Genomic DNA, 25744 nt, shown 5'->3' with positions numbered 1-25744 from the left:
ATTGTATTTCAGATATTGTTTCATGAATCAGATATTGTTCTACTGTATTTACTGTATGTTTGCACGTGTTCTTCATTTTTGCATGATTGATTAGAAGTGTGTTGTGTCTACTTCCTGGGTCCTAAGAGGGCCAGAGTGGTGCACACCCAACATCAGCTCATGCTAGGAAGAATAGCTGCTGAATCAGTGCTGTGTGTATGTTTTAATAGGGCGAGAGTATGGATAACTTTAACTGGGGAGTGCGCCGACGCTCTTTGGACAGCACAGACCTGACTGAGCTCCTGGAGGAGAGCCAGCACTCTGACATCACCCCCTGCATCGGCCTACACGACCCCCAGCAAGACTCTGATGACTCCTCTGAGGAAGAGTCCAATTCCACCAGCCAAAGCCTCTCCCACTCTCAACTAGTATGTTCTATCTATCTATCTATCTATCTATCTATCTATCTATCTATCTATCTATCTATCTATCTATCTATCTATCTATCTATCTATCTATCTATCTATCTACTGTTTCTATCTATCTACTGTATCTATTCTATCTAATGTTCTATCTATCTATCTATCTATCTATATATCTATCGTTCTATCGTTCAATAGTTCTATCTTTCTAATCTTTCATTCTATCTATCTATTCTAATAATACTATCTGTCTGTCTGTCTGTCTCTCAAACTCGTAGTGTTTGTCTTATTGTTTGTTGGTTTTAGCTTAATGGTATTTTTCTAAAGCTGGGCATTTTCTGATTTCAGACCATGAACCTCTCCCCCTCAGAGGACACCAATCATACAGACTCTCTGTCCACTTCCTATGACACCACATCAGCTGACCCAAATTCCCTTAATGCTGCAACACCTTGCTTGGGAACATCGCTTCCAGATGACCACATCATGCCGCGTGTATGTTTCAAATTACATTTAGCCCATTAAAGCTTCTTCAACGTGCCCAAATAGCAGCAAACCTCGAAGCTAGATGTGTTGACATCTGCTTCAACATGCTGTTTGAAACTATTGCTGGCATGTTTGTGAGACTTAATTACTGACTAATTTAGATTTACTAAGAACATAAACTTTGAGGAGAGAAGATCAATAATGATCTTCTCACATCTTCACAGGTTTTACCAGAAGACGAGGAGTCAAATGTCCAAGAGGACGATCTGCCATTCGGTGTGAATGAGCTGCCAGTGAGGTTTGACTGCGGCTCTAGCACAAATCTGGACCTTCCTGCAGAACAAAACCGAGCTGGAATCAACCAGAACCCAAACTCCCTGCCCAGGTTAATACTGATACACTTCACTACAGTTTTAAAGCATTAGACTACTGCTAACTGGAATGGTTATTTAAGGGTAACATCCTTTCTTCTGGTTTCCATAGCTACCATTTTGGGGAGGACCGAGATGATCTGGATGAGCTGGGCTTTCCTCCTCCACCCTCCCCATTTTTCTCTGCCATCTTGGCAGCATTTCAGCCCACAGTGTGTGACGATGCCGAAGAAGCCTGGCGGAGTCACATTAACCAGCTGTTGTGTGATACAGATGGGTCTTGTGCCGTCTACACCTTCCACATTTTCTCTGCAATGTTTCAGGTAACATCACCCTTATATGTACACAAAGCAGTCCTGTTTGAAAATGTATATTCATAATTGCTAAATCAGTGTTTCCCACATGATTTTGTAAGACTGGAGGGGGTGGATCTCTGTCCTTATTTCGTGGTTCATGATATAGTGTCTCAGTTCACACTGGTGTTATAGGAAGCCAAACTATTAGGATATAGTAATAATAATAATGCCTTTATATTATCATTATTGTCATACCAACTAAAGTAATACTGTATATTACTATTGTAATACAACTGTACTGTAAATGTAAATTACAAGTAAATTTTACTTTACTGTAGAAAATACTTTTGTCTTCATTTTTCACTTGCAAGAGTTAAACCCTCAAGCTTTTATTTTGGAGGAAAACAATCGTACAGACCTTTTATGTTATCATGAGAAGTGTAAAAATATTTTCAGTTTATTATGAAACTGTGGCGGGACAGATTCGATTGTGACAGGCCACCAGAGTCTACATAATTAACTGGAAACACTGGTTAATTAGAAGCCCATAAGTATTTATAACAATTAGCTTTGTTAAAATTCATTTTTGTCTCTACAGAACATCCAAAACAAGTTCTGCTCCCTAACCAGCGATGCTGCCTGTTATCTTGGAGACGGCCTGAGGGGAATTGGGTCAAAATTTGTGCGATCATCAGAGATGTTGGCCTTATGCTCAGACTGTCCCACGCTGTATGTGGACGCAGAAACGGTCAGTGAATATTCCTCCCCAGCCGTGCTTCAGGGACCTCTCCTAACAAATTATTGAGAATCATTTTGTATATAAACTTTTAAATTGCAAGTCAGAAAGTATTTTTTGTTGTCTTTTATATCATCTGTCCTCTTGTAGATTGTTTCATATGGGCTTCTAGAAAAGATGAAGTTCAGTGTTCTTGAGCTTCAGGAGTATCTGGACACATATAACACCCGGGAGGAAGCCGCCGTCTCAGTAAGTCATTCTAACCTGCCAGGCTGCTCATACAGGACCACTGGAAGCTGCTACATTGAATTGAGTTGCTGAAATAGTTTATGCTACAAATGTGAATGAGACTTTTATTCATGCGACTTAAAGAGTAGAGGTTTGCCAATACTTCTCTAAGTGATCAGACTTATAATTTTCGCATGATGGATTATGAACCAGGCAAAAAAAATCCCATCAATTTACATTTGCTTAAACTCACGCAGAACTGCTTGGCAGCTGTAACACCCCAGCATCATGGTGTCGGGTTTTGCGCAAAACTACTTTTTAATTGTGAGACGGCTGTTTTGAATTTAGTCAAGCACATCCACGTTCTCCTCTTTCAACAGTGGTTGCAGAACTGCAGGTCCACATTTCCGAGGTATCCCGATGATGGTGTGATCACCTGTCAGCCTGGAGACTCTGAGGAGAAGGTGAAAGCTGCCATCTGTCCCCCTTTAAAATGAAATCTTCTATCTTGCCATTGTTTACATGAAACCAACATTCATAATATGTACACAGTAATTTCTGATAGATTTGTTCGTTACGGTATGGTCGTTATGATTTTTTTAACGTGTTTGAAATTATTTTATTATGATCACCAAGGCTGCATACAGTAAAAACAGTAATATTGTGAAATAATAATTTAAAAGAACTGTTTTCTATTTTAATATATCTTAAAATGTAATTTATTCTTGTGATGACAACGCTGAATTTTCAGCATCATTACTCCAGTCTTCAGTGTCACATGACCCTTCAGAAATCATTCTAATGTGTTGATTTAGTGCTCAAGAAACATTTCTTATTATTATCAATACTTAATATTTTTGTGGAAACCATGATACATTTTTTTTCTGGATTCTTTGATGTATAGAAAGTCTTTTGTAACATTATAAATGTCACTTTTGGTCAATTTAATGCATCCTTGCTAAATAGAAACTTTTTAAAAATCTTACTGACCCCAAACTTTTAAATGGTATTGTATGCAATGCATTATTTCCTCACTACTCTTCTTGTCACTCGGTGCGCCTTCTTCTTGTCATCCTCTGCATGATTTATATGGGTTGGGTTGAATGCGACAGGCACTAATCTTCTAATTATGTGGATGGGATTTCTGAGCACAGTGGCACATATTCAGTCTCACAGATTGCATGCTGGGTATTAATGCTGTCTGTTTCTCCCTTCTCAACTCTTTCCTGTTTTATGACATGCTTGCTCTGCAGCAAATGGAAACTCTGGCTGTAAGTTTGAAACTAAGAACAGTTCTCTTTCTTGTTCATCTGTTAGAGTGAGTGATCTGTGTTTACAGCTTTATAGTTTAGCACATGCATTCAGTTCAGTTAGGGTTAGGTCAGCGAGTGTGTTAACATGCATGATATTACCCAAACTTATGCTTAGTAAGCATACTTTTAAGATCATATAAAAATGTTTTTGAAGACTGTAGAAGTAACGAATCATTTAAAAATGTAAACATGGTTTTCATAAAACAAGTCATTTTTTGTATTGTTATGAGCATTTTTTGTGCATATAAACACACTCAGTGATGGAAGTTTGAGTTGTGTATTTATTTTTTGTGGCTGTTCATATGTGTGATTTCCTTATTATATCATGTTACTAATGTATTTGTATCGTCCACAGCAATTGGAGTTGTGTCAGCGCCTGTACAAACTTCACTTCCAGCTCCTCCTGCTGTTTCAGTCCTATTGTAAACTTATAGGACAAGTGAACACCATCAGCTCTGTGCCAGAGGTACACAATGCACCTATGACCCCACTGAGACACCTCATGGTCATGATCCGATTGATTTCATTCGAACTTTACCCTTAATCATGTGCTTTCAATCTGTAGCTTTGGAACATGTCTCGGGAATTGAGCGATCTGAAGAACTGCCTGCGGCTAGCTGAAGCCTCATTGGCTGGTGATCTAGTGGACCGGCAAAGGCACGGCTCCCAGCCCATCTTCCCCAGCTCAGAGGCAGCTGTACAGGCCATCCTGGAGTGCTTGAACAACAACGAGTTCTCTATGGCCATCCGCTACACTCAAGAGTGCAGGTGAGCTATGACACCACTAGGGAGAGACAAAACTCTGTTAATTAGGTGGTAAAGACAACAATGTCTTAAAATGTATTTTAGTTGTTATTTTTGGAGTCATGAAAATGTATTTGGTTTAGTTAGTTTTCCCCACTCAAGTTAGTTTTTATTTCAGTTAATGAAAATGTTTTCATTTTCTTTAACAATAATACTGGTGTTTAATAGCATGTTAGTTTTTACTGTGGTCTTGAAATTGGAATTTGAAATGGTATCAAAATGTTATTACTGTTATATAACTTTCTTCTGCTTTTTAGACGAATGTGGCCAAATGACATTTTCGGCGGTGGCTCAGAGGACGAGATCCAGACTCTCCTCAACGTCTACTTCCGGCACCAGACTCTGGGCCAAACTGGCACCTTTGCACTGGTCGGCTCGAACAAGGACATGTCCGAGGTCTGCACAAAGATCATGGAGCTCAACGGAGAGATCCGGGACATGATCCGTCGCGCCCAGGGGTACCAGGTGTTCTCATCCAGCCTCCTCGACTCCAGCGTGTCCGGTTTGAGTCTCTGACAGGAAGCCTGCGGCACCCCAGACCAGTCCTGGCCTGGACCCCCCGACCACTGGATCCCTCCATAGTCACCCAACCTCTCCTGCACCAGCCCTCATCCCATGATCCTCCACTCCTGCCACCCGCTCCAGGCCAGATCCAGTGTGACGTTTGGGAGTGCTGCCACCCTTTTGAGGGTTTAACACATAAAATTGTGCCCTTCTTAGGGAAACTTGCACGAGCATCCTTGACTGTACTAAATAGGAAGGGGCTCCTGAGAGTGAGCGTGTCCTCGGGTCCTCAAAAGTGCAGCAATAACGGAGAAACTGAGCTGCTCCTGCGAGATTCCTTGGATTGAGTCACTAAAACGCATCTTTTAATTATTGCACTATGTTGACGTTTCATGTCGTAAATCATGAGGAGAAAAATATATCCTGTTTGCTACTGAGAAAAGCTGCCTTTTTGGAAAGGAAGCACCTGAGTGAGAACTTCTGCTTGGTTTGTTTGTTAACATGGGGAATGTGCAATGATGGATCATTGAAACGGATGCCTTTCTACTGTAACTGTTCAAGATTGTCTTTAAAAGCGAACAGGACACGCCGCACAAATGAAGGAGGGACAAAGGATGCTATTCGTATGTCGTCGGTCATCGTCATGATACTTGTAACTGTTTAAAGCTGAGAGCTTGTGTCTTTGTGAACCTGTCCCATCACTTACGTACCGCTAAATATCAGCCTCCGCACCTGCACAAAGACACGCAAACATGCTGACATTCAGCGATTTGTTCATACAACTGATAAGCTACGGCTAAACCTGATTCTACTTCAAGTGCTGATAAGTGATTGTTTGGCTGTTTTTCCAATCGACATCCTGCGCTACGCCAAACACAGGCTCACCTTTAGGGTAAATTTGTATTTAAGAAATCAGTGTGTTGAACGTAGTTTTTGAAATTGTTCTTTGTCGGTTCAAGTTGCCAAGCATGCATCATTGTACTTTCGAGTTGTATTTATTAAAAGTGTATTTTATTAAAACGTTATTTGTATAAAGTGGAAAAGGGAGGCATCACATGAAGATTAGTCTTTCTCTAGTGCATGCCTAGACAGATTGCACATTGTAAAGCTTCTTTGAGAAAATGGTTTCTTTTCGTTCACTATGTAAATACTTAAAAGCTTTTGTGAAATAAATTGTGCTTTCTTCATGTTGAGATTCTTCAGTTTGTTGTTCATTTCAATAAGAAATGAGGAAATTCTGGTGCTTAAAGGATAGTGATTTTGCACGGTCTACAAATTAAAGCAATTATTTCAGTGACACTTAATCTTAGGGTTTTATGCATGCATAATCTTGAGCAAAATAATATTCCATTATGCATTACCATAATTAAATTGTGGAACAAGATCTTCATTTCCATACAATGATAGTGGTGTTTTGGACCCCATTGACTTTCATTGCATGGTCAAAAACAGTTCTTCATACTAGTGTTCTGCAGAAAAACATTTTACAAGTTTGGAAAGAAATAAGGGAAAGCACATAACATTTTAATTTTTGGTTGAGCTCTTAAATCCTTCACGAAGCAGAAACACTCAGACTCTACTATTATGCTGATATACTTTATTAGGTTATATAAACTTGCACATTTATACAAATACAAAAATACAATACATCCCACCCAATGTCACATGGGCCACCAATACAGATTCTAAAACACATCATTATACACCTGAACATTTAGACTATGTACTTGAAACTGTAGATGGTGTCACAGGAAAGGCCTTTGCCCTTGCAGCGGCCACACAGTTCCTGACGGTGAGGACGACGCAGGTCAATGTGCCTCTGTTTTCGCTCACAGCAGCAGCGAGCCTTGCAGCAAACCTGGTAGAGGTCAAACAGAGCAAGGTCAAATTGCACAAACAACTTCAAAGTGCACAATTATGATCAACAACTCCTACCTGGCACTGAATAGATTCAACCCTAAATGGATTCAGTCCCACCTGGCACTTTCTGCAGTGCTGTTTGAAGTACACCTGTGGGAATGATGCCATTTAATTAGGTTTAAACATCAAGCTTAAATGTTTTTAAAGTCACTGCATTTTACCTTGGAGGTTCCCGAGATGCACCACACAAATGCACTTTCCCATCGAATATTGCACTTACTGCAGTGATAAAATCCATATTTCTGCTCCAGAAACTAAAGAATAAATTGTTAGAATAGAGCTCAAAATAAATAGTTTACCAAAACTCCATTGTACACGCATAATTTTAAAGGGATAGTAACAAAAAGATATTTTTAAGAATGTTAGTAACCAAACAGTTGACAGCACCCATTGACATCCTTTTTTTTTTTTTTTTTTATATATATTATATATAGCCTACTATGCAAGTCAATGGGTGCTGTCAACTGTCGGGTTAACGACATTCAAAAAAGTTGTTCAACAGAAGAAAGTGGTTTGGAACAATTTGAGGGCAAGTAATGACAAATTTGGGTGAATATCACTTTAAGGAACCAACTACCAATCAAACTGCTCATTACATATTCATGTTGAAAAGGGGGGGTCGTGAAAGAAAACGTTTTAAATAGAGTGAAAAGCCGCATTTTATTCGCCTTTGCAAGTTTTCAAGTTGAATAAAATAAGAATTTCCAGACAAAATATCATTAGAACTCTAGTACCAGTCATAAGCTGTATTCTTCCGATCAGCTTTGAACTAAATTATTTGTATATTTCCAAGTATGACTAACGTTACGTAGTATTTCAAGCCCAAGTCACCTAATTCCACAGAAAAATAACCATTGTATTTTAGGGAGAATTTTGCCATGCTAAACCTTTCCCCAAACATACCTGAAAGTTAGACCGTTTATTTCGCTGAATCAACGACTTCCCCTGCCGTGATTCGTTGTGCGTGGTTTCATCCAGTTTACACTTCTCGTCGTCGTCGTCGTCCGTCTCACTGTCCGTCTTGCTGCTCTCATCCCCGCCATCGTCCTTACTTTCACCGGCAGTCGTGGTCAAGGAGAAAATCCTGCGGTCGAAGACGGGGGAGTAGATGGCGACGGGACGGGAGAAGCGGACGCAGTTGACAGGTGTGCTGGGCAGAGTGTCTTTCAGTTTCAGTTTCAGTGGGTTGATGGACGGCGTCCTCGGTGACTCCCATTTATCGCCGCGATAATACAGCGTTTTTGGGCCGAGTGAGCACTGGACAGTGGCATCTACCTTTGGGTTTACCTGCACACCGAACTCTCTAGTGTTGGCCTTGCGGAGGCGCGGGGTCAGGTTCGGGTTCACCTGAGAAAGTATCGCTTTTAACTGCGCGCGTTTATAAACGTCAAAATAATCGGGGGCATCTGGCGCAACATACAAATTGTTTCCCTTTTTATTCCAGTTTTGCTGCTTAAATTTCGCGTTGCCGGGGTAAAAGGGGAAATAGCCAGGATACCCTCCATAGTTGTAAGGTGGAATGAGATACTCCTCCATTGCGGCGTAATCATTAGTAAAGACGTTGCTGAATATTTATGATATTCCTGAGCACACGCCTTAATTGACGCGACCTAATTAGCATCGATCACGTGTGGGCGTGGCTTAGCATTAGGAATCGGCAGTCTTTCCGTTTTATATATTTAATTTAGCATGAGTTGAAAATGCAGTTGTGTACAGACTGTATTTTATATGAAAACGCAGGTAGTGACAACGCAGGTTCCACAACTTCACCTTTATTTTTAAAATAGCAAGTTTTTTGGAATTAAATGGAATTAAATTAAGATGATTTCTGGAATGTAACATAAATTTATTATTTAATTTCAACATGTTTTAAATCATTGCATAATTATTATTTGTAATTTTTATGACCTCACAATAATTGACACCAGAGACACCATTGAATATTTGCACTGTAAAAAAAAAATGATTTATCACAAAAATATAAAATAATGAATAAATAAATATTTTATTTATAAATAAATGTTTATAAAACTATGAATATATGTTTATAAAAATATATTTTATTAAAAACAAGGTAATTATAATGGTGACATTGTCAACCCGATTACAGATTAGCCTTTCTTTTACTGAGTCGAGATTTGAAGAGCAATAATAATTTGTGAGGTATGTATGTTGCTAGGCGTTTAAATAAGTGGAGGGTTATAAAAGCTGGATTTTAAAACCTTGTTATGCTTCAGGCAAACAATGAGAACTAAACTAAAGGTTTACTAAAGGTCTTAAATTCTAGGTTCACTATAGTTGAAGCTTGCATTACCAGTCTAAAGTGTGTTTCTTATGCTGAGAATTTTGTTCCGTTTTATTTGTCAATAACCTTTTCATTTTATAATAAAATAAAATAAAGTATGGATCACTTGTCTGCTGCACAGTGCAAAATAAAGTAAAAAAAAAAAAAACAATATATATATATATATATTTATATAACTAGTCTTCAAGCACTGTTAGTAGTAGTAGTCATTTAGCAGACATTGTCTCAACCAAAGTAACTTTTATTTCAGGGACAGTCCTGTTAGATCAGCATGATGGGCACAAAAGTGATAAGTGATCCCATTGATTCTTCACCTCATGAATTAAACAACCTTTGGATTACCACCATCCCGTACAGAAGAAGACCTGACACATTTATACATGAACATGCATCACTCTTCAATATTCAAGTAAGTTCAATGCTCAGTGGATGTATTGTTTTTATTCCAGCTTAAAGTATCATACATTTACATCATACATCATACAAATCACTGTTTAGATTTGTTTTCCCTCCTTCTCCTCCTCTGTTTTCTCTTTCTAGCCAATCATCTCTATAATTCATCTATATGGGATCAAATAAATTTGACTATAACCTTTCAAAACTGACAAACAAGCCCTGCAGGAAAACACAAGACTCACACCATTGGTTTTCCCTCATATGGATGCGACAAGGATAGGTGTTGAGAAATAATATTTTGTGCTATTCAGGTATTGAAAAATAATATTGCGTGATTATAGAGAGCAGCAGATAGTTGCAATAAAAATAATTGAATGCTTATCGAAGTGATACATTCTTTATTTCATTAAATTATGTACATTGGCGGTCAATGCTACTGTAATATTGATGTTTCGCTTGAGTCAGACAGGCAAATAGCCCAGATAATTTGAACATTGCCCCTTCAGAGGCCCCAATAGCTGGTTTAAAACTAATAAAACAATCTCGGGGAACATATTATTGGCATTAATGTATTACAATGTCAATTTTTCCTTCTGGCTCCGTTCAGGACATGCGGGTGCACCGTGCACATTACCATTAGCCTTCTAGATGGAGATAACGTAATATATGCATTCTGATATATTACGCATGTAATTCGATTTAAATACACAAATCTGTTTCCTAGTACATATTACATTGTATTTTCATGTATTCTAAAATGTTGATTTTATTCTAGCTAATAAAAACACCTGTTCGAAGCACTTCCACAACATGCAGTTTAAACTGAGCAAAAATTAAGTATTGTTTTCAATTCTGTTTTGAAATACATTTTACAAAGTTTAGGCTGGTAACATTAATGTAATGTACTGTATGTATTTCATTCATAAATTATTTGTCGGTGAAAGTCATTTAGTAATCCATTTGGATTACTGGATAACTAGGTGATCAGTAGCCTATTCCTGTGATATATGGTTCATTCATATGGGTTTTTCAGTCTTAAAAGATAATCAGTTGTCATTTAGAGCCACTGGAGAAATCAAAGATATATATTTTTTGCCCTATCATACACTAGCAGGAGGAAATGTGTTATTATGGAGGCTGGAATTGCGCAGAGCTTGGATACCTATTTACCCGTCAAGTGCCTGGGTAATAATTGATAGATTTCCTGAGAGGACAAAAAACGGGACCAGATGGGGCCAGGTGCATTATACCGCAGTTGCAAGCGACTCGGAGTGAGGTAAGAGACACAACTCACTTGTTTAACATTAGGAAAGTTGTCCAGTTCTCTGGCACCATGACAGTTGCATGGATTGTTTTGGCGCTCGTATTGTTCAGTCAGCTACAGTGGACAGCAGCTGATCCAGGCGCAGGACTGCACACATGGGATAGATTTAGCAAACTTCCATATCCCGGTGACAAAGCCTTCCTTTATGACATTTTCCCTGAGAAGTTTATGTGGGCTGTCGGCACGGCTGCATATTCAGTTGAGGGAGCCTGGGAAAAAGACGGGAAGGGTAAGTCTATCTGGGACACTTTTACTCGCGGAGGGACCCGTGTATCCAGAGGCGACGTGGGCAGTGACAGTTATCACAACATCCCGGGGGACCTCCGAGCCCTGCAGCAACTTGGAGTCAGTCACTACCGGTTTTCTCTGTCCTGGCCGCGCATCTTCTCCAATGGCACCAAAGAAAGTTACAATGAAAAAGGTGTGGAATATTATAAAAGTCTAATTCGAGGTTTGAAGGATGTGAAAGTGCAACCTGTCGTGACTTTATACCATTGGGACCTGCCGGACAGTTTGCAAACCCTCTTTGGAGGCTGGAGCAATTCGGTTATGGTTGATCTATTTAGAGAATATGCAGATTTTTGTTTTAAAACATTTGGATCGGATGTGAAATTTTGGATCACCATCGACAATCCTTTTGTTGTGGCCTGGCATGGATATGGAACTGGGGTTGTGGCTCCTGGTATCAAAAATGACTCAGATTTGCCTTTCAGAGTGGGACACAATCTTCTGAAGGTAATGAGAGCCACATACTCAAATGTTTCAGTTATTTATTTAATTAACAAATGTATCTGTATAATTGTATCTGTCTGTCTGTTTATATATATACACTATATATATATATATATACACTCACCGGCCACTTTATTAGGTACACCTTGGACCCCCTTTTACCTAATTTTTTGTGGCATAGATTAAAAAATGTGCTGGAAACATTCCTCAGAGATACTGGTCTATATTGGATTGAGATCTGGAGAGTATGGAGGCCTTTTGAGTGTAGTAAACTCATTGACATGTTCAACAAACCAGTTTGAGATGATTTGAGCTTTGTGACATGGCGTGTTATTCTACTGGAAGTAGTCATCAGAAGATGTCTACACTGTGGTCATAAAGGGATGGAAATGGTCAGAAACAATACTCAGGTAGGCTGTGGCGTTTAAACAATGCTCAATTGTACTAAGGGGCCCAAAGTGTGCCAAATGGGACCACTACACCACTACCTCCAGCCTGAACCATTGATACAAGGCAGGATGGATATGGTAGGCTTTCATGTTGTTTATGCCAAATATTGCAGCAGAAATTAAAACTCATCAGACCAGCAACGTTTTTCCAATCTTCTAATTGTCCAATTTTGGTGAGCCCATCTGAATTGTAGCTTCAGTTTCCTGTTCTTAGCTGACAGGAGTGGCACCGGTGTGTCTTCTGCTGCTGTAGCCTATCTTCTTCAAGGTTTGACGTGTTGTGCATTGAGTTACTGTTGCATTTCTCTCAGCTCGAACAAGTCTGGTCATTCTCCTCTGACATCTGGCATCATCAAGGCATTTTCACCCACAGAATTGCCACTCACTGGACACTTTTTCTTTTTCGGACCATTCTCTGTAAACCCTAGAGATGGTTGTGTGTGAAAATCCCAGTAGATCAGCAGTTTCTGAAATCAGCCCGTCTGGCAACAACAACCATGCCGTGTTCAAAGTCACTTAAATCACCTTTCTTCCCCATTCTGATGCTCAGTTGAAACTTCAGCAGATCGCCTTGACCATCTCTACATGCCTAAATGCATTGCTGCCATGTGATTGGCTGATTAGATAGTAGAGCATTTGAACAGGTGCATCTAATAAAGTGGCTGGTGTATATATATGTATATATATATATACAAAAAATATATGTTTTTTATTTTATTAATAGGCTAGGACGATTTGGTTAAAAAAAATAATCATAATTTTTATTATGTTGGTTAAATTTGTGTATTTCAAAGTGCTGTATACAATATATGTTTTTCAAATAATGTATAGCCATGTATTTTGTGTTGCCGTCTAGGCTCATGCTGCAGCCTGGCACTTGTATGACGACCGGTATCGTTCCCGTCAGGGTGGGCTAGTGTCCATGGCTCTGGCCTCCCACTGGATCAAGCCTAGCAGAACCAGGCAGGAGAACCGCAGAGCCTGCCAGTGTTCTCTAGATTTCGTGCTCGGCTGGTTCGCCCGTCCATTGTTTGTGGATGGAGACTATCCACCCTGCATGAAACACAATCTGACCCACAGACTGCCGTCCTTCACGGAGGCTGAGAGCGTGTATGTTAATGGAACAGCGGACTTCTTTGCCCTGTCTCATGGACCGGCTCTTAGTTTTCAGCTGATCAATGACAGTCTGCGCTTCGGCCAGACAGAAGACCTAGGTCTGAGGATGCTGCTGTACTGGGTCCGTGCCGAGTACAACAATCCTCCCATCTTTGTTGTGGAGAGTGGCTGGTATGGAAGTGGTGACACGAAAACAAAGGATGCCAAGCATATGTACTATCTGAAGCGCTTTATTATGGAGACTCTGAAAGGTACTGTATATGAACTGAGGGTGTTTGATGAAATGATAAACATAGAATGAATGATAATAGAACATATCAGTCAGTATGTTGTAGGCATATTATCATAATCTTTAATGGTCAAAGAAGCATTTACAATGTGATCCAACTATCATTTAGCACTGCTATTTTCAACAATTCACATTTCACGAATAGTAACTGATTATGAACAATCATTTTCTCCTCTTTATAGCAATCCGTTTTGATAGAGTAAATGTGATTGGCTACACAGCCTGGTCTCTGCTGGACGGGTATGAGTGGTACCGTGAATATGGAATACGACGGGGGCTTTTCTTTGTGGATTTCAACACTCCTGATCTGAAGAGAGAGCCGAAGACATCTGCCACTTTCTATAGCAAACTAATAGAGAAGAATGGGTTCCCTCAGCTTCCCGAGAACCGCCCTGCGCAGGGTGTCTTTCCATGTGACTTTGTCTGGGGAGTGGCTGCCAATTCCATACAGGTACAGCTTATCCTGGATGCTTGCCATGCATGCTTAAATAATTATTTTGTAAAAACACAACTTTTTATCATTGATTTGATACTGTATATGATATATATTTTATATTTGAACTTTATTTATAATAATAAATATATTTATTTAAAATATGGATTATTATTAGATTACATATAATATATTAGTGCTGTCAAATCGATTAATCACATCTAACAAAAGGTGGTTTATATAATATATATACAGTATCACGTATATATATTTATATATATAGTATGTGTGCGTATTTATATACACTTTATATGAAATATAACTATAAAACATAAATTATATAAATCTAATATTTATATTTTATAGTAATATTTCATATTATATAATGTTTCTATTTATACACATGCACACAAACACACACACAAACACATATATACATTTACATTTGACAGGGTACATTTACATGTATTTAAATGTTGATTAATGCACATTAAAAAAAAAAAAATTCTGATTACATCTAACTGCACACATTTCATCAAAAAGTAGAAAATGTCCTTGCTATGTAAAGTGCAGGCCAGCAAATCAATCTTACTTGGTTGTTCTTGTTTGTCCCATTCAAAGGTCATTTTTCTAGAACTTAGATTCTGTGTTGATCATATGATGTATCTTTAATCTTTGACCTTTGTTCAAACTTCAAACATTGATAAACATCATTTGCATAAATTCAAAACCTAGTTTTATTCAATTTTCACTTTTCAAATTTGATATCTAAAATCATCCGAATGTCGTCTGATCCTGTTTTGAAGGTTGACACTACACCAACCCAGTTTGCTGACCCTAGCGTTTATATCTGGAACATCTCTGGTAACGGAGAGTTGAAAAAGGTCCTTGGTGTGCAGGCGCCCGATATGCACAGGCCGCGCCACTGCGCCGACTACGGCAGCATCCTCCAGCAGGTGTCTGATGTGCACCGGATCAAAGTCTCACACTTCCACTTCTCCCTCAACTGGTCCTCCATCATCCCAACAGGCCGGGTGTCTGATGCTAACGAAACACTGCTAAGATACTACCATTGCTTTGTTAGTGAGCTACATAAGGTTAACGTAACCCCTGTTGTGACCCTTTGGCACCACACAGGGAAACTATCCAGCCTCCCGGCATCCAGGGAGGCTGGTGGGGGCTGGCAGAGCGAGGAGACAGTCCAGGCATTTGCAGACTACGCCAGGTTGTGTTTCCAACGACTGGGAACTCATGTCAAGCTGTGGATCACTCTGAATGAGCCTAACGATGAGGATCTTGAATACACTGTGGGCCACCAGCTTCTTCGTGCGCATGCGTTAGCTTGGCGCGTCTACGACAGCGAGTTTCGCAAAGCCCAAGGTGGAAAGGTATCGCTGGTTCTTCATATGGACTGGGTCGAACCTGCGTTTTCATTCAGCAGGGAGGATGTGGCGCCTGCAAACCGAGTCCTGGACTTTCGTGTCGGCTGGTTTGCTGAGCCCATCTTCGGTAGAGGTGATTACCCAGCTGTAATGCGTAGCTGGCTCCAACAGCGAAACAATATCGATCTCTTCAACTACCACTTACCGACGTTCAGCAAAGAGGATCAACTGCTGGTAAAAGGAACCTACGATTTCTTCGCCATCAGCCATTTTACTACCTCAATGGTATATGATGGAGTGGAAGACAAATACACCTTCAAGGACAAGTTGCAGGTTCAGTTGATATCTGACGTGACCTGGATCATGTCTCCAAGACGCAACTCTCCTGTGGTCCCCTGGGGTCTTCGCAAGGCACTGAACTGGGTTAACTCCCGATACAAAGGGGTTCCCATTTATGTGATGGCCAATGGTGTTCAAGAGGACACCGCTAGGTTTAAGGATAGCTTGCGCGTCTACTACCTATACAACTACATTAATGAGGCCTTGAAAGGTAAGAAACTGTATAATGTTATGTGTTGGCTTTCAGTAGGGTGGCTCATACAGAATTTTATTTTTTTGGCTTTGTCAAGAGCTCTGTCTCAGTCACTGTTAACTGAATTAAAATGATGGTGTAAAATACTGTATATTAATTAACTGATCAAAGAAACAAGCACAGAAAACCAATATATTATAATGAATATTCATATTAATAATTAGCAATTCCTAATCTATTTAGTTTTTATTATAAATTTCATATACATTTTAATAAAATTATAATTAAAGGAAATGTGAATCATTAATATTAATTATATTAATCATAACAAATTATATATTGATATTACTGTAAGTGTAACCCACAGGTATAATTACATATTAACAATTAAACTTATTTTAAGTGTAATCAAACATTATTTAAATCCATTGTCATTTTATCACATGTTTTAGAGATTATATATTTCACACTTTTTTTTATATCTGTAGGGTGTCATAGATGTTGAATGTTTCAACATCTAATTGTTTAAGATTCATTTTTTTAAAGTTTCCTAGTACTGTAACCCACTTGGATAAGTTCTGATGACTCAAATCTATGCCGTTTCTATTTAGAGGCACAAATCTCAGGCTGTACACACACATCCACACGCAGCGGCTTAATTATTAAACAGAAAACTAGGGAAACAGTTTGCTGACCTTAGGAAAACTAGCGAGCCGCTCTTCATCTGATCTTTGGAAAAATATTTGTTTACTATTCTCAAAACACCGGCAAGGCCTCGCTTTATAGTTACGTCATGGGTTCAGGAGTTCACTTCACTCGCATTCTAACCTCTTATTTGTTCTTTTAGCGTATACGCTAGATGGAGTCAATCTAAAGGGCTACTTTGCATATGCATTCAGCGACCAGCGGGACCCAGGCTTTGGCATGTATGGTCATGTGCAGGAGGAGGTCATTCTGAAATCTTCACTGGCCCATTACAAATACATCATCCACCACAATGGCTTCCCTGCCACAGGCACACTTCAGCAACAGTGTCCCCATGCTCCAGTGCACAGCTCTGGCCGTTATATCCTCAACAAGCAGCCTGTCGTTGGCTTTCTCTCTCTGGTGAGCTCTTGCATGCTGATCACAGTGTGCCTTATTATCTACTACGCAGTCAAGAGGCACAAATTAGCCACCAAAAAATGAAGGGAAATGGTTCCAGTGGACTCTTATACTTTTAATTTATTTGTTTTAATGGTTAGTTTATGACTACATAACACTGCTTTGAACTCAACATGACCCTGACCATATATATAATTTCAGAATTATCATGTAAAACCACTATTTATTTGTAAAAAGTAAAATATTTGCATTATTTGGGCAAGTTTGTTATTTCACAGGGGGTTGTAAAAAAATGGCATGTTAAAGAGTAACTGACTATGGTTAGTTTAGATAAATTATGTCATACATTGTCAGATATATTAAATAAATATTTTCAAAGTAATTAAGTGCGATATCTTTAATTTTCTTTTTATATTACCTGTTATAATATATATGCACTTTTATAATTTTCTGTAACATCTAAGCCTTTTATGTCATATGTACAATCCAAAAATCTCTAGAACTTTGTAATATTCATATGTGCAATTTTCTTTATCTTTCTGCTTTTTGTTGTTAATTTTCTGCTTATTTCATACATGTCCAAGTTCCCTAAAGATGTACAGGAAATAGCAAAAACAACAGTCCAAAAACATTTTAAATAGCTTTTATTATGAAAAACAGTCTTATTAATTTTAGGCTAGAATAGCTCAGAACATAAAGTTGTCAAGTCCATCTTCCATAAACTTCTTGTAGATGGCCATGAATTTAGCTACAAAGGCCTCCAGGTGGTAAATAGCTTTGTTGCCGAGCTGCAGTCTGTGCTCGTAGTACGCCGCCATCTGAACAACCTCGGCCTTCAGGTGTCCATCACAGTTACTCAGCAACTCCGTCACCAGGCCCTGGAATACCAATGCGAACAGTGTTGATGCTGTGATTGTACACCAAAGCAAGCTGTAATTTAACTTTGATTTCCCTGTATAAAACATTTTAATAAGCTGAAAATAAGCAGCTATACCTTCATGATGACATTTGGTGGGATGCAATGAGTTAGAAGTTCATACAATCGTGCCCGGACCTCCAAAAGTCTGCAAAATTAAAACAAGAGTTTAGCAAACATTTCAATTATACTGTTTAAAAAACAAACCAGGCTACATAAACCTAAGTTAATTATTAAAAGTTATCATGATGTAAAAAAAAAAAAAATCAATCCCACATTTACTAGAATTACCAAAGCAAAGAAGTGAATGATTTTTTCTTAACCATAAAAAGGACTTTGGCAAGTCATGCTCAAGAAGTTGATATTTATTAACATCTATCGCTTTTTAGGTCCTGTTATTAGCACTGGCAGACAGCTGGTGATTTTGTTTTTGCTTGTATTTATGCATGTTGTGACCTTTGAGGGCTCTGCTGGCTGACTATAGCATTAGCGGTCTCTCTGAGGTACACCTCCCAGTCTGTCACAGGGATGTCCTGGTCTGGAGAGAATGGATACCTGCAGGAAAGTAAATTTGGGAACAGAGAACATAAAATGTATATTTGGCTTGCACTTCAGGTGAGTTATGTTTATTCATTCGGAAGCTGGATACAATCATTCATTTTTTATTTATCACTGGTAAATAGAACAGTCTCTTTATTCTGGTTGAAGCGAAGGCTCTCACTGTTGAACTCTGCAGGCCTCACACATAAGCAGGGCTTTACGGAGGTTACGGCCAGATTTCTCAGCGATCTGTCTGGCCAGTTCAGGAGGAAGCAGCAGGCCCTCCTTCCTGCAAACGCCTGACAGAACACTGCACACCTGAGAAGATGAAGAAGGTTGGGTTGCTTTCAGATGTAAAGCAAAACACAATTCATTTCAAATATATAGTCAGAAATGCAGACAATATGACAATTTACAAGAAATGTTTTCTATTTTAAAATGTAATTTATTTCTGTGATGGCAAAGCTGAATGTTTAGCATCATTACTCCAGTCTTCAGTGTCACATGATCCTTCAGAAATCATTCAAATATGATGATTTGATGCTCAAGTAACATTTCTTTTTATTATCAACATTGAAAAAAGTTGTGCTGCTTAATATTATTGTGGAAACCTTGAAACATTGTTCCAGGATTCTTTGATGAATAGAAAGTTACAACAGCATTTATTTAGAAATTTCATCTTTTGTAACATTGTAAACATCTTTACGATCACTTTTGATCAACTTAAAAGTATTCATTTCTTTCAACCTCACCTCTTCCACACTTGGCAAGGGGACTCTCACAGCCAGACACCTGCTCCTGATGGGGGAGATCACTTTTGAGGTGGAGTTACAGCAAAGGATCAGTCGACAAGTGGACATGTACTTCTCCATCGTACGCCGCAAGGCATGCTGGGCATCTTTAGTGAGACGGTCCACCTCAGTCAGCAGCACCACTGTGAATAGATTCATTACTGCCACTACTGTTAGAAGTGTACGCGATCACTAATAAAAGGTTATCATATGCAAACACAGCTCTTAGCTATTCAGCTGATTCAGATTAATGATCTAACCCAATGAAAGAACAAAGCCGAACCTTTGAACTCCCTCTGAGCACTGGACTGAATCTGCTGAGATTGGGCGACAGTTTTTATCAGCTCCTGAATGACCACACGGTCACTGTTCCCCGCATCACTGAGGAAAACAGATCAGATGTGAGGGAACTGCAAGTGAAGACTCCAAACATACAGAGTAAATCTTTTGTATTACCTTGGATTCACCTCTAGATGATAGTTGCTGGCAATAGTGTTGATTTCAAGCTTCTTTTTCGATGGAGTCTACAAGAGACAAACAGTTAGCCAGCCTAATACTGTAGTTAACTATATACTTAGTAGATGTTCAAAGTATCTGATGTTTTTAATACCGTGATGGACTGGTGTTCAATCCTGAGTTTCTCGACCCCGGGTCCGTACAACTCTCTGAGCAGACACATGATCCGTGTTTTCTTCCCAGCACCAGGCGGTCCATAAACCAACAAGTGTGGAAAATCACCACACTGGACCTGTAGAATTAAACCGCGAGAGACCATTATATTATCTAATTAATATTAGGCACATTTAAGTTTATATCACCAGTATTGTTACTGAAATTGTAAAAAGAAACCATTTTAAAAAATTGTCTTCAGCTAGAGAGCGCAAATGTACATGTTGGTAAAATATAATTCACGGTTTAGTTGTTTGGCGTGACTTGAGTCAGACATAAACAGCACCAACACCAATTAGCTTTATATAGTTTCTGCTTTTTTACCAGGTTTTTCAGATGGTTTGCTTGCTCCTTGTGGTAGTCGAGTTTAGCCAAGGACGTTGGTCTGTATTTATCCACCCATAAACTCATTTTTCTATCTGAATGATGAGAATATTTAATATGTTATTGTGAGAATTTGAGCCGTCTGCTCCCGCGAAACATAAACCCGCGCAGTGCGCTGTCAGAACGGCAACTACAGGGAGCGAGGAAGGACAAGTGCTTTCGCGTTTCGTAAAACTCGATACTTTGCCGGCGCTCTTTACAGTTTGGAACTAATGGATTCACAACATACATTCAAGAATTATATTACACATTAAACTGGTATGGGTTTATTTTAAGATATTGGTTTGTTTTGACAATATTTCATGATAATGCCTAGCTTTATTATCGTCAGATGATATTAAAGCTGATGATATGGTCGGGTCAAAATAAAAACAAATTTCATTGTCTGGAAAATAGCGCAATGAAAGTGAATGGTGAGGTTGTCAATGATTCTGCCAAACCTCTTTTGTTGTTGATGATGTTGTTGTTGTTTTCAACAGAAGTAGCCTAATATAGAACAATAACAATAATTTCAGGAAAATACAAAACTATAAGCACATTATTCCACAGCCTGCAGTTAGGCTATATCATATAAATAGTCCTGACTCCATATTTAATTTATTATAGCTATGTTGATTTAATATAGTTTTTTAAGGCAAGACGTTATAGTGAATAATGTAATAATGTTAACTATTACCATTTTTCCCACAGTTTATTACTCATAGTATTAAGACAGTTATGCAAATGCAACACTATCAAATTAAATATGTACTGGTTTGCATACATTTCCAGAACAGAAATATGAACATTGGATAAAGCTATGTTCAAAATCTTGTTTAATTTTGTTGACATGAGTTAAGTTAAAGGTTTTTATCACTCCATAAATCAGAAAATACTGTCAACCTCCAGAGGGGGGAAAATCATATCCATTTTTCACCATGTGAACATCTCAAAATGTTATAGGCCTATATAGTAATCAGGCAAGAAGAGCAGTGTTAATCTGTTTCATCTGCTTTCAGTGATAATATTTTCTAATTTGTTGAAGATATTTCATTCATATTTCATTCATTCATCAGTCTGTTGCACACCATAGTAGGTAGAATAATAATTCTAAATCTTTTGCATCAAGAACATAAGGACTGTCATTTTCAGGTTGTACTTCCATTCCCGCCGTCCTCTATTGGAGGGTTGTACGCTCATTCAGATCTGTGTTCAGATCTCCCTTTTAGGTTCATCTGTTCTGCTTGTGTGGTTCAGCTGACAAACTACCTCTGAATGAATGAAAGGATCTATCTGCCAAACATGCCGTCCTCAAAAATGGACCTGAATGTAAACTACACTGCTCTCTAACAGCTTACTGTACATGGATGTTCTTAGCAGATTCTTACAGTTTCTGGCATTCAACCCTAAAACAAGGTCTGTCTTTTGTTTATTCCTCAAGTTTAACCTTCATCATGTCCTACATCTCACATTCTTGAAGTCATATGCTGCGTTTGCTGCCAAAACAGCTTAGTCTGACATGTCCATACCAATTCTGATCTCAAACATACAATATTGTAGGACATTTGGTGAAATCATAGCATTTACAAGTCTGTACAGGGAAACCAGAATCTCATCTATTTTGCTCTGTCTGATTTTTTGTTCACTTCCTGAGCTCTGTTCATGAGTAAATGTAAATGTGAGCAAGAATGACAAAGAGGAATTGTGGTGTTTTCTGTTAAATGATATTGCTCGTGTTGTGGTATCTCAGGAATGCTCTTTAAATCACAGAAATATTATGCATTTCAACTGAGGAATTTCAGCTGTCTTTTTAAATGGTTTCTGCTGTCTTGACAATGTTTCACATGCATGAATGGCCTTGTCACAATTTCACAAAGCATAAATATCATAGGGTCACTCTGGTTTAACGTAGTTATGTGTTATATTTTTCCATGTTTTCCTCTATTTTAACCTTGGTAAATTAATCCTCAGTTTCAAATTGTGCTTTTGTTAAATTCCAATTTGCATATTTATAAGGTCATACAGATCTCCAAAATCACTTGTCTGGGGAAGTGTAGAAAAGTATGTTTCAAATCACCTCAAACGCACAAAATAAATCAACTAGCCAACAATTTCTCCACTAAATGGAACCATTACCGTCACTGATATTTTAATTTTCCTCTGATATGCTAAAAAATGACCGCGCTTGAAAATAACAGCGTGTATGAATATTTGATGAGGTAAGTTCTACAGCAGTTTCCGTTCCCCACCCATGATGAAAGATGTAGATGTAGGCTAGTGGTTTAAAAGTAAGCAATGGGATGTTGAGAGGCTGTGCTGTATCGTGAATAAGTTACGGCTTTGCGTCGTGCCTGCAAACCCCTTCAGCCGTGACTTATTTACGATACAGAACTAGCCTGGAGTACCTTATTGCTTTTATAAAACAGTTACCACACAATAAATATTAGGCTAAAGCCAAAAAAATGTCCCTTGATCGTAAAGCAACATGAGTTACATTTTTACGCCGCTAGATGGCGGCAAAGGCTGTCTTCATGAGTGAGTTAGTAGCCTAGTGAAGACTTTATATTGAAAGTAGGCTACTGAAATTTCTTGTGAACACGGAGGAGCAAGATGCAAACTGATAAATGCATTGACTAGCGCTGTCAGGGTCAGAGTCATGGCACTTGAAATTCTCTTCACTATTAAAAGGACAAGATATCGAAGATCGATTTTTTATTACGAACATAGGACACTCGCTCACTCCATCTCTCATTGGAAACGTGCGTGCATGACATCGCTCAGATGGCAGGGAGTCGTGAAAAACGTCTTATGTCAAAATGTTTTCTCATTTTCAACAAAAATTCATTGGTTTACAAAGCCATGGCCAGCTAAGGAGAAGATGGCTGAGTGACACACAGAAGCACCCATCAACAAGTAGCCTATGAAAACCTTTGTTATTCTCTATCAGTTACAGCTTCAAAGAGGCAAAGAATGAGGAGACACCAGCCAGATCTGAAAATGTTGTTTTGTGGATTTTCATTTTTTATTTTTATTTTTTGTTTTTGTTTTTTGTGCTTTTCAATTCTAAAAATATGCCACTAGATGGCAGTAACAACTGTAGATAGATGGACAATTTTTTTTATTTAGCTTGTGAAGGTTCTAAGACCTGGAGAAAGTTATAGGCCTACATATACCATTCAAAAATGTAAGCTTTTCTTTTGAACTTTTTATTAGTAAAAAAAAAAAAAAAAAAACTGGAAAAAAAATGTAGGCTAGTATGGTTTGCACAAAAATATAAAGCAGCACAACTTTAATGATCATATATAAAAAAAGATTCTTGAGCACCAAATCAGCATATTAGAATGATTTCTGAAGGATCATGTGACACTGAAGACACTAATGATGCTGAAAATTCAGCTTAGCCATTACAGAAATAAAATATATTCAAATAGAAAAGTTATTTTACATTTATTTTTAATAATCTTTCACAATATTACTTCATTAAAAATCTTACAGACCCCAAACATTTGAACGGTAGTGTAACATGTCCATTCTGGGTGCATCTTTTTAAAAAGTGAGCATGTATTGTAGTTTGTGTTGGACAGATAAGGCTGTTCAGGAGACTGTAAGGCATTTAAAGTGTTTATCAGTTTGGTGAGTGTGATCAGATGCCAGGCAGTCCTGGTATTCACTTTTCCCAGCATGCATTGCATAAACATATTGTTATGACATCTGAGAACGCTTTTTGCATCACTGTCAGTCTGTTTCCCGTCAGTGCAGCTCAGAGACATTTTGAAGCCCCAAAAGGGATTTATTTATATCTATGGGTTCTGAGTTTGTAGGATGAACATGCAGTGAGGCTCCATTATGCCTGAAATTCTTACACATATGAGTAGAGCTTTACATTTGATTTGCCCCAAAGATTAATTCTTAAGGGTTAGAGGTTTGTTCAAATTCATTTTTTTAAAATAATCAGCAGAATATATAAATGAGAGAAGGCAAATTGTCGATTTGTAAATGTAATAAATATACAATAATCCACACTGATATATATATATATATATATATATATACACACTCACCTAAAGGATTATTAGGAACACCATACTAATACTGTGTTTGACCCCCTTTTGCCTTCAGAACTGCCTTAATTCTAAGTGGCATTGATTCAACAAGGTGCTGAAAGCATTCTTTAGAAATGTTGGCCCATAGTGATAGGATAGCATCTTGCAGTTGATGGAGATTTGTGGGATGCACATCCAGGGCACGAAGCTCCCGTTCCACCACATCCCAAAGATGCTCTATTGGGTTGAGATCTGGTGACTGTGGGGGCCATTTTAGTACAGTGAACTCATTGTCATGTTCAAGAAACCAATTTGAAATGATTCGAGCTTTGTGACATTGTGCATTATCCTGCTGGAAGTAGCCATCAGAGGATGGGTACATGGTGGTCATAAAGGGATGGACATGGTCAGAAACAATGCTCAGGTAGGCTGTGGCATTTAAACGATGCCCAATTGGCACTAAGGGGCCTAAAGTGTGCCAAGAAAACATCCCCCACACCATTACACCACCACCACCAGCCTGCACAGTGGTAACAAGGCATGATGGATCCATGTTCTCATTCTGTTTACGCCAAATTCTGACTCTACCATCTGAATATCTCAACAGAAATCGAGACACATCAGACCAGGCAACATTTTTCCAGTCTTCAACTGTCCAATTTTGGTGAGCTCGTGCAAATTGTAGCCTCTTTTTCCTATTTGTAGTGGAGATGAGTGGTACCCGGTGGGGTCTTCTGCTGTTGTAGCCCATCCGCCTCAAGGTTGTGCATGTTGTGGCTTCACAAATGCTTTGCTGCATACCTCGGTTGTAACGAGTGGTTATTTCAGTCAAAGTTGCTCTTCTATCAGCTTGAATCAGTCGGCCCATTCTCCTCTGACCTCTAGCATCAACAAGGCATTTTCGCCCACAGGACTGCTGCATACTGAATGTTTTTCCCTTTTCACACCATTCTTTGTAAACCCTAGAAATGGTTGTGCGTGAAAATCCCAGTAACTGAGCAGATTGTGAAATACTCAGACCGGCCCGTCTGGCACCAACAACCATGCCACGCTCAGAATTGCTTAAATCACCTTTCTTTCCCATTCTGACATTCAGTTTGGAGTTCAGGAGATTGTCTTGACCAGGACCACACCCCTAAATGCATTGAAGCAACTGCCATGTGATTGGTTGATTAGATAATTGCATTAATGAGAAATTGAACAGGTGTTCCTAATAATCCTTTAGGTGAGTGTATTTATATATATTCATTAATGAATAATGCATAACATTCTTGGCTCATAAAATGCTGCATAAGCTGTAT

The 25744-nt window shown here is 38.6% G+C and overlaps 4 protein-coding genes across 16 annotated transcripts in view; 2 read left to right on the top strand and 2 right to left on the bottom strand.

Annotated features, from left to right (window-relative positions):
• fryb (furry homolog b) overlaps nucleotides 1-6330 on the top strand; it is a 68758-nt gene extending 62428 nt beyond the window's left edge. For 9 of the 13 annotated variants that reach the window (XM_079861078.1, XM_079861080.1, XM_079861086.1 and 6 more), the window contains 11 exons: nucleotides 210-407; nucleotides 750-896; nucleotides 1112-1272; nucleotides 1371-1581; nucleotides 2153-2302; nucleotides 2441-2539; nucleotides 2899-2982; nucleotides 3772-3789; nucleotides 4187-4297; nucleotides 4397-4599; nucleotides 4893-6330. In XM_079861078.1, coding sequence (XP_079717204.1) covers nucleotides 210-407; nucleotides 750-896; nucleotides 1112-1272; nucleotides 1371-1581; nucleotides 2153-2302; nucleotides 2441-2539; nucleotides 2899-2982; nucleotides 3772-3789; nucleotides 4187-4297; nucleotides 4397-4599; nucleotides 4893-5151 — 1641 coding nt within the window. In that variant the 3' untranslated portion in view covers nucleotides 5152-6330. The remainder of the gene's footprint in view (nucleotides 1-209; nucleotides 408-749; nucleotides 897-1111; nucleotides 1273-1370; nucleotides 1582-2152; nucleotides 2303-2440; nucleotides 2540-2898; nucleotides 2983-3771; nucleotides 3790-4186; nucleotides 4298-4396; nucleotides 4600-4892) is intronic. The other 4 variants (XM_079861087.1, XM_079861085.1, XM_079861082.1 and 1 more) reach the window with 1 other exon arrangement.
• Nucleotides 6331-6727: 397 nt separating this feature from the next.
• On the bottom strand, nucleotides 6728-8630 carry zar1l (zygote arrest 1-like). Its single transcript, XM_079861723.1, has 4 exons — nucleotides 7963-8630; nucleotides 7221-7313; nucleotides 7075-7149; nucleotides 6728-6997 (listed from the first exon to the last, which is right to left on the bottom strand). Exons 1-4 carry the CDS (start codon nucleotides 8593-8595, stop codon nucleotides 6854-6856), a joined length of 945 nt encoding a protein of 314 aa, XP_079717849.1. The 5' UTR covers nucleotides 8596-8630; the 3' UTR covers nucleotides 6728-6853.
• Nucleotides 8631-10993: 2363 nt separating this feature from the next.
• On the top strand, nucleotides 10994-17501 carry kl (klotho). The gene is made up of 5 exons (XM_079862325.1): nucleotides 10994-11819; nucleotides 13122-13632; nucleotides 13853-14121; nucleotides 14910-16035; nucleotides 16865-17501. Exons 1-5 carry the CDS (start codon nucleotides 11094-11096, stop codon nucleotides 17203-17205), a joined length of 2973 nt encoding a protein of 990 aa, XP_079718451.1. The 5' UTR covers nucleotides 10994-11093; the 3' UTR covers nucleotides 17206-17501.
• Nucleotides 17502-17748: 247 nt separating this feature from the next.
• rfc3 (replication factor C (activator 1) 3) lies at nucleotides 17749-20558 on the bottom strand. The gene is made up of 9 exons (XM_079862324.1): nucleotides 20362-20558; nucleotides 19979-20116; nucleotides 19825-19892; nucleotides 19652-19749; nucleotides 19330-19511; nucleotides 18759-18895; nucleotides 18494-18592; nucleotides 18116-18185; nucleotides 17749-17999 (listed from the first exon to the last, which is right to left on the bottom strand). The coding sequence occupies exons 1-9, from the start codon at nucleotides 20446-20448 to the stop codon at nucleotides 17808-17810; spliced, it is 1071 nt and encodes a 356-aa protein (XP_079718450.1). The 5' UTR covers nucleotides 20449-20558; the 3' UTR covers nucleotides 17749-17807.
• Nucleotides 20559-25744: the final 5186 nt, after the last annotated feature.

Source organism: Squalius cephalus (genome assembly GCF_949319135.1).
Source record: "Squalius cephalus genome assembly, chromosome: 24".
Lineage (NCBI taxonomy): Eukaryota > Metazoa > Chordata > Actinopteri > Cypriniformes > Leuciscidae > Squalius > Squalius cephalus.
Note: the sequence above shows the minus strand (reverse complement) of the source record. Positions and strands in the feature narration are given on the sequence as shown.

Bases quoted from the DNA above. Each gene is read 5' to 3' on its own strand.
- zar1l (XM_079861723.1), bottom strand. From the start codon at position 8,595: ATGGAGGAGTATCTCATTCCACCTTACAACTATGGAGGGTATCCTGGC. The intron at 7,314-7,962 runs GTATGTTTGGGG...TTTATTCTTTAG, and splicing joins ATAAACGGTCTAACTTTCAG to TTTCTGGAGCAGAAATATGG. The intron at 6,998-7,074 runs GTAGGAGTTGTT...GACCTCTACCAG, and splicing joins TTGAATCTATTCAGTGCCAG to GTTTGCTGCAAGGCTCGCTG.
- kl (XM_079862325.1), top strand. From the start codon at position 11,094: ATGACAGTTGCATGGATTGTTTTGGCGCTCGTATTGTTCAGTCAGCTA. The intron at 11,820-13,121 runs GTAATGAGAGCC...GTTGCCGTCTAG, and splicing joins TGGGACACAATCTTCTGAAG to GCTCATGCTGCAGCCTGGCA. The intron at 14,122-14,909 runs GTACAGCTTATC...CCTGTTTTGAAG, and splicing joins TGGCTGCCAATTCCATACAG to GTTGACACTACACCAACCCA.
- rfc3 (XM_079862324.1), bottom strand. From the start codon at position 20,448: ATGAGTTTATGGGTGGATAAATACAGACCAACGTCCTTGGCTAAACTC. The intron at 19,893-19,978 runs GTATTAAAAACA...TGTCTCTTGTAG, and splicing joins TTGAACACCAGTCCATCACG to ACTCCATCGAAAAAGAAGCT. The intron at 18,000-18,115 runs GTATAGCTGCTT...TTGGTATTCCAG, and splicing joins CACCAAATGTCATCATGAAG to GGCCTGGTGACGGAGTTGCT.